The following is a 7,236-nucleotide window of genomic DNA, read 5'->3' as shown; positions in this document are numbered from 1 at the left end:
ATCATGTTTTTAAATTTATGATTTTTAAACCATTCCTACTTTACCCCCTTTTTTACCCCCTCCATTTCTTTTTACTCCTCGTCGTCCGGGAGCTCGGAGCGACCAGTAATCTGGGAGGTCGTTGTATGGTGTTGCAGGATATCAAGAGGCGAAGCTCTTCTTTCATAGCTGCAAGTTTATTCATGGACATAGGTCGATATGTACAGCTACATTCCCCTCCAGATAATAATTTATGTATTCCTGTAAACATTGATACTCGTACTTTGCAGTAAGGCAGCGCTGTGATTCTAAAAAAAAAAGGAGGAGGTCCCAGGGAACCTGCCTCCTTAGTCTTTTTTTTTAGGGGTACCTGCCTCCTTAGCTAATCTAGCAAAAAAGATCTGCTAATTGGGCCTTGCAAGCCCACGGTTTTATTTTTGTGTCTAGAGTTGGAGCGCCGCTTAGTGCCCGGCACGGCCCGGCCCGGTAACCCAGTCCAGCATAATTATTTTTCGGATCTAAATTAAAGGAACCTGGATTTCCCACGGCGTGAGACTGACAGGCGGGGCCCGGGTGGGCAAACGACTCGTCACCCCCGCCCCGCTTTCCCCAAGCAGCAAAGCATCGCGTGCGACACGAGCGCGACGACAGACAGAGCCTTGGACCGGACCAACAAACGAACTGTGCCCGCGACTGCGAGCGAGCGAGCGAGCGAACCGAGGAGGACAGCGCAACCGCCGGATCGATCCGTCCCCCCGCCGATCGCCACCGTTCCCCGGAGACTCCGCACGAACCCGGCCGAAGGCGCCGGCCATGGGCTGCTCCTCCTCCGTGCCAGGTCGGTTCGCGTTCCCCTCTCCCCCCGCGCCCACTTCCGGGTGGAAGTCGCCGTGCACGCTTTGATGCGGGTGCTGTGGTCGCCGGAGTTTAGGTTAGAGGATCCGTGATGTTCCGTGGGGGGTTTAATTTGGACCCCGATTAGTGCCCCAGGCCACGGCGTTGGTAGTTCGGCCACACATTTTCTTAATTTCTAGGGTTTGGATCGCTGCTTAGTGCTAGATTTGTATGAGTGATTCCTTGGAACGCGGTGTCTGCGTGCTATTCGCAGACGAAAGGTCGGTGTGTGGATGTATATGAGTGGGGGTGGGATAGTTTGCAGCTGGGGCAGAAGAATTAGGCACTTGCTCACTTTAGCGTTATGTTTTAACACCCAACTATTTTTGTCTTGCAGCTAGAAGCACTGGAGGGCTGAACAATATCAACGGTAGCTCTTCTGCTGCTGATTCAAACGACTTGCGCGCCAAGGTACCTTTTCTGTCCTTTGGGCTGCTTTTATTCACATTGCTTGTGGTATTGGCGCAAGCAATTGTAACTGTAGTTTCACGGTTGTATGACATTACGGACATTTGATACCCACTGTACGGTTATATAGACAGGATGGCCTCTGATCAGATTCAGATATACGAAATCCCGGAAACAGCATCTCAAACATAGTTAGGCCTAGTTTGGCAGCAAAGTTTTTTAAATACTGTAGTATTCGGAAACCTTGGTATTACAATGCGTGGACAACAAATACTACAGTTTTTAGAAACTGCATTTTTTTCAGTTTTCGGAAAACTACGGATATGTTTGCCTGGTGTTGTTTGTACCGTAGTTTTGACTGACTGTTAGACAACTGAACCTAACTTAGCTACACCTAAGGAACTACAGGACCGGTTCAATCAGCGTGTGCTAAAGGACGCCCAGTTGATCACTGACCTAGGAAGTTATGGGCGCAATCAACCGTACACGCACGCATGGAGTTGTGTTGACGGGCTCAATCAATCGGGCAGGGTAGCACATACTACCTTTCTTCCAACCAAGTGGCGAGCTTTATTTGTCCATGGTTGGAGAAAAAAATGGATGAATTGCACATCACAAGGATGGCTGGAAGATGGGCTCACCAGAAAAAATTGCAGGGGAGAGCAAAGTAATGCAGCGTGTGCGTTTCTCTGTTTACAAAAAAGAGGTTCCAACCTCTTTTTCCAAAACAGCAAAAAAACCGTGGTTTCAAGAAAACTACAGTTTCTAAAACTGTTGTATTTGTTCATGCCAAACACATCAAAGTATTTAAAACAGCGGATTTATTGAAAACCACTGTATTTCTTGTAAAACTGCAGAAAAACTTCGTTGCCAAACGCAGCCTAGTGTTTTTTTCCTGCAATCTTGAGACCTGGGTAATTTCCTGTGGGTGTAGTGTATATGACTTATAACGTAATGGTATTATCGTTTCGTAGTCTAACAGGCGAACTGAACTTGAGACAGCTATTTCATATGTACTCCTACTATACATCCCTTCAGTAAAATACATTAGAAATATGTTAATTAAGGTTGTATTGTCTACTTGTATGTACTGTAATATCTATATTTTCTGGCATATGTGTGAAACCAAAAATCATTTTATTGTGGAGAAGCTCTGGTGCACAAGGTTGGAATTATGCAATTGCTCAGCTTAATATTTGAAATGTAGGATAACTGGGGTCATACTGTACTGATTTGGTTATTTCTGTGGCTAATCAAATAAAAAGCTGTCAGCTGCTTCATCTGACTGCTCTATCTAATTCACAATTAATGTGGTGTAACGCACATATCAGGGTACCAGTATGCTGGGTAGCACTGATCCCCATTGAAGCAGTATATATGCATACATTTAGCTTGTTTCCGCGTGGATGCTTTTTTAAAATAGGCATAGTCCAGGATCAAGGTGCTGCATTACGGTTGTTTGAATGTTCTGTGCAATCAATATATTCCACATGAGATGTAAGCCATACCATTTGTTGCATTTACATGTTTTGGCAACCTTCAAAGGGTCACATTGTGTGAAACATTTTCTCATCTTACACAAAATATGTTACAGTGGCCTTGTTGTTTGGAGAGACTGCTATTTTGTTCATTCTGTGAATGTGATTCTCTATTGATAGTGTGCCGTTATAACAGAAGCAGAAATATTTCTGTACCAGAATACCAAAAGAACAACAAACCAGAAACTAGCAAACCTAATCAAGAGAGCAAAAACCTGAGCCAAAAAGAAGAAATGAACTAGAAAGTTAACAAACTCGGTAGTTGCTTGGACGGTTGGACCGGAGCTTCTGCTTGACATATTTATGTAATGGATGATTGCACACTCTCTTTACGTCAATCAACCCATTTATTGCATCGTTGGCCCTGCTGAACACTTTTTACCGCGTCAAATGATAATTAGTGACTCTGTTTGATGTTTCCATTGTCCATGTTGCAGTTGGTATTGCTCGGAGATTCTGGTGTTGGAAAAAGCTGCATCGTTCTTCGGTTTGTCCGCGGTCAGTTCGATCCAACTTCCAAGGTGTGACTGAGCTGCAGATGAAAGTGTTACTTTCACCTTAGATGCAATTCCCTCGCTCCATAAGCTCCATTGTTTTAAACCTATTTGTAAATAATTTTAGGTAACTGTTGGTGCATCATTTTTATCACAAACATTGGCGTTGGAGGATTCTACAATAGTGAAGTTTGAAATCTGGGATACTGCTGGACAAGAGAGGTACATATCTGGTGCTTTAGTTATCCTATATAATGTTAGGTACTAACATGTCATTGATGAAGTGAAAGCACTGTTTATGTTTTCTCCACAGGCTTAGTAATATATCGCATGAATTTTTACTTGGTTGCACCCACATGCATTTCTTTTTCAACCAATAAATCAGAACTAATGTGGGAACTTTTCAATTTCAGATATGCTGCCTTGGCACCTCTTTACTACAGAGGAGCTGCTGCTGCGGTTGTTGTCTATGACATAACTAGTCCAGAATCATTCAAGAAAGCACAATATTGGGTGAAGGTAAACTATGCTAAGCCTCTTTCTTCTTATGTTTTGTGGATTGGTTTTGTTGTTATTTCCTTCAGTGCTGGATTTGTATATGTGCTCAAAACTCTACTGTAGTGAAGGTCTGTATTGTACTGTAAGACTGCTGATAGACTAGAAGTATATTGGAGACTGCTGATAGACTAGAAGTATATTGGAGACTGCTGATAGACTAGAAGTATATTGGAGATTACCATCCACTATTTGAAGAATTACGACTTAACAACATTGGAAGTGAGCATAATCGAAGCACTTTCGATTTACTTCTGCGCGCACCTTACAAATATTATTATCAACTTATTTTGTTGATTATAATAGAGTATCAACTTATTCATTTATGCTTCCCACTGTTTCTTTTTTGTTTGAGATTGAATTGTTTGTATTCATAATGTCCTTTTCTATTTCATATCCTGCAGGAACTTCAAAAACATGGCAGTCCTGGTATTGTCATGGTTTTGGTTGGTAATAAAGCTGATCTACATGAAAGTCGTAGTGTACCTTCTCAGGTACTGTTTTACACTTCACGGTGAAGTTGAAATAAATACTTAATGTGCTGTAAAATTATCTGATGATGCTGTAACTTTCTGAAGGAGGCACAAGAGTATGCAGAGAAGAACAGCATGTTATTCATGGAGACGTCCGCAAAAACATCTGATAATATAAATCAAGTATTTGAGGTATGCCCTCTGAGGAGGCTATTTGGTTTCACATAATGCAGAAGAGGAAACGGAACAAATAAAGCTAGCACATAACAAACCCTACTGATAATTGCTAGTGGTATTCTTGCAAAATAATCAAGCTAGCAACATTACAAACCCTTGAATTCCTTGAATTTTAAAGTTTCTTGTGAAACAAATCATTGTCAATCATCAAATGGGAAAAAACTGCATCAGATCATCAATGTCAATCCATGACCATCTTTTTTTTTTGAAACGAAGGCAAAAGCTTTGCCTCATTCATTGATTAAGAAGAAGAGAGCTGCCTGGTTAATTTATGGAAAACCGGGCAAAAACCGTTACATGCTTGGCCCTGAAGGACAACCAAGCCACAATCCCATGATACAAGCGGACTACTCCCAAATCATAAGACCACAAGACCACAAAGAAAGACAAACTCCCCCATCACGCCACCCCTACAATCCGCTTGCACATGAAATTCAACTTCACAAGTGAGCCCCCACATATCGAAGGTAAATAGAGGACCCAACATCGGCAAAGGCCATGGACCCGAGCACACCCGTGATGACATGTCCAAACACTCAGAGCTATCCATCAAGCAACCGCCGACGCCTTTTCTATAGCGCCACTCTTCTTGCTTCTGCACTTGTTTGATTTCTCCTTCCAAGACGACAGGACGAGAGCTAGCACCACCACTTTTCTTATCCCTGATGGCCTTCTCCTTGAGGAGACATAGTCCCGCGAACACCAACATCGGCTGCCAAATGCTCAGTTCTGCCCTCTCGGCCGTGCGTGGTGCATGAGGCAGAGGCTTGTGGGGGTTGGCGGAAGGTTTTGCCGCGGCGAGGCCCGCGTCATTCAACGCCGTCGGCTCCTGTAGTGGCTCCTCGCCCCCTTCCGGCTTGGCTTCGTGGTCGATGTTGTAGATGCCTTTTTCATGGGCATCGTGCAGCGGATTGCAGAGACCCGTGTAGGTGCTCTCGGTGCCTTGAGAATGGCCACTGCGCCCGCGGATGTCGCAACGCCTGGCGTCCGCGCAGCTTGTTGGCAAGTCTTGCCACATCGCCTTTGACCTGTGCCCCGTCACCGAGCATCGTGAAGCTCCAGCTCCTCGCCAAGCCAAGATAGAAGCCCCACTCCTTTCCAAGACGTTTCGTCGTGATTCTTGGACATCCATTGTTTCTTCTACTGTTGCCTTTGTGGCCATGGCAGATGTGTCGTTGCGGTCCACCATGGAGGGACAAGCGGAGCTGCTGCGCTCTGAGCTCCTCAACATGGCTTCCTTTCGACTCGAGGAAACGGTTCAACCTCTGCGCGATGTCGTTGGCTCCATGCAAGGTTGGATGCTTCATATGGGGAACTTTCTTGAGCGAGCTGAGGCTGTTCTGAGTGGGCTCTCGCAGGTGTCACCTGTGTTGCAAACTGCTCCTATGCAGCGCCCCCTGATTGTGTCTGATGTCAACCTTGAGGACGAGAATGGAGATGGGCTTCATGGACGTTTCTCTCCGTGCTGGGGTCGGATCACCGTTATCTGCCTCTGAGGGTTCGTGCATTGATGTGGTTGTGGCTCCGGTGCTACAGATCATGCCCGAGCTTCTGGAGCTGTGTGGGGAGTTGACTCCACCTCTGTCCGTCGAGCAACTGAAGGTGGACCCCCTCGAGATATCGGCTGTGGCATTACCGCCATTACCACCCCTCGAGCCCAGCCAGATGCTCGACTTCGAGGAGAAGGGGGATTCCGACATTGCAATGTCTTGCTCGTCCGAGTCCATTGGGCACATGGTTCCTGTAGGTGATATGGTTGTCGCACCCAGAGCATTGGCTCGTGTGCCTGGGGCTCTCATAGCGAAAGAGATTTGCGATTTCCTCGCTACCTTGGATGCTGCTAACCCTGGATCCGACCATCTCATTTTGATATGCTCGTTCTCAGTTGAATTTTGGCAAACAGTATGACATACATATTTTTTTCCAAATGATTCCCTTGTGTTAACTTTTCATTAAGCTTCATATGTGTACTTAATTTTTGTTGTCAACACACACCTAATAATATTTTGTTCATGTGACAGGAAATCGCGAAGAGGTTGCCCAAGCCAACGGCGTCCTGATAAATAAATAGCTCTCGTGTACTATATTGAGATGGAGTGACACGCTTACAAGTCTGTACCATGTAATGCATGTAAATGCCCGAGGTTAAACTGGGCATTTGATTGGAAATCTTGGATAATGTAAAGCTAGCTTATATTTCATTGTGTTAAGTGCAAGTATTGAGCAAATAAATGGTGTTGACTGTGGATAGATCTTTGTCTGGTTTATGATCTGGAGATGGTCCATAGCCCGCCTAGCTGTGAAGTAGCTGCCCATTACTCCAGTATAAATATATTTAGTAGATCAACAAAGCATATCCATATTTGTTTTTCTTGTGGATCAGTACATGTTATGGTTGCCTCAGGCATGCATGATTACACGAAAAGATGATTTCTAAGTGTAACAAAATTACAAGGGTTTGCATACAAGACGAGCCTAACAATAACAGAGTGTGCCGTTTCAGGATTTTTTTCAGAGCAACTATCTTGCTGTCTACAGGTTGGATCGACCAGGTAATACAAAATCTTTTTTTTTTGAAACAGGATACAAAATCTCTTTTGGTGTGTACGGTCCAATGATGATCGGGGAGCGACTACAATAGAAGAAGGACCACGGATG

At 44.5% G+C, this 7,236-nt stretch overlaps 1 protein-coding gene across 1 annotated transcript; it reads left to right on the top strand.

Moving 5' to 3' along the window:
• Positions 1-553: 553 nt before the first annotated feature.
• On the top strand, positions 554-6,828 carry LOC123084906 (ras-related protein RABF1). Its single transcript, XM_044506436.1, has 8 exons — positions 554-817; positions 1,211-1,284; positions 3,257-3,340; positions 3,441-3,535; positions 3,727-3,832; positions 4,273-4,362; positions 4,447-4,533; positions 6,600-6,828. The coding sequence occupies exons 1-8, from the start codon at positions 793-795 to the stop codon at positions 6,636-6,638; spliced, it is 600 nt and encodes a 199-aa protein (XP_044362371.1). The 5' UTR covers positions 554-792; the 3' UTR covers positions 6,639-6,828.
• Positions 6,829-7,236: the final 408 nt, after the last annotated feature.

This window comes from Triticum aestivum, chromosome 4A (assembly GCF_018294505.1).
Source record: "Triticum aestivum cultivar Chinese Spring chromosome 4A, IWGSC CS RefSeq v2.1, whole genome shotgun sequence".
NCBI lineage: Eukaryota > Viridiplantae > Streptophyta > Magnoliopsida > Poales > Poaceae > Triticum > Triticum aestivum.
This window is presented reverse-complemented; position numbering and strand designations above follow the sequence as displayed.

Coding starts and splice junctions, on each gene's coding strand:
- LOC123084906 (XM_044506436.1), top strand. CDS start 793: ATGGGCTGCTCCTCCTCCGTGCCAG. Junction 1,285..3,256: donor CAAACGACTTGCGCGCCAAG/GTACCTTTTCTG, acceptor TCCATGTTGCAG/TTGGTATTGCTCGGAGATTC. Junction 4,534..6,599: donor ATATAAATCAAGTATTTGAG/GTATGCCCTCTG, acceptor TTCATGTGACAG/GAAATCGCGAAGAGGTTGCC.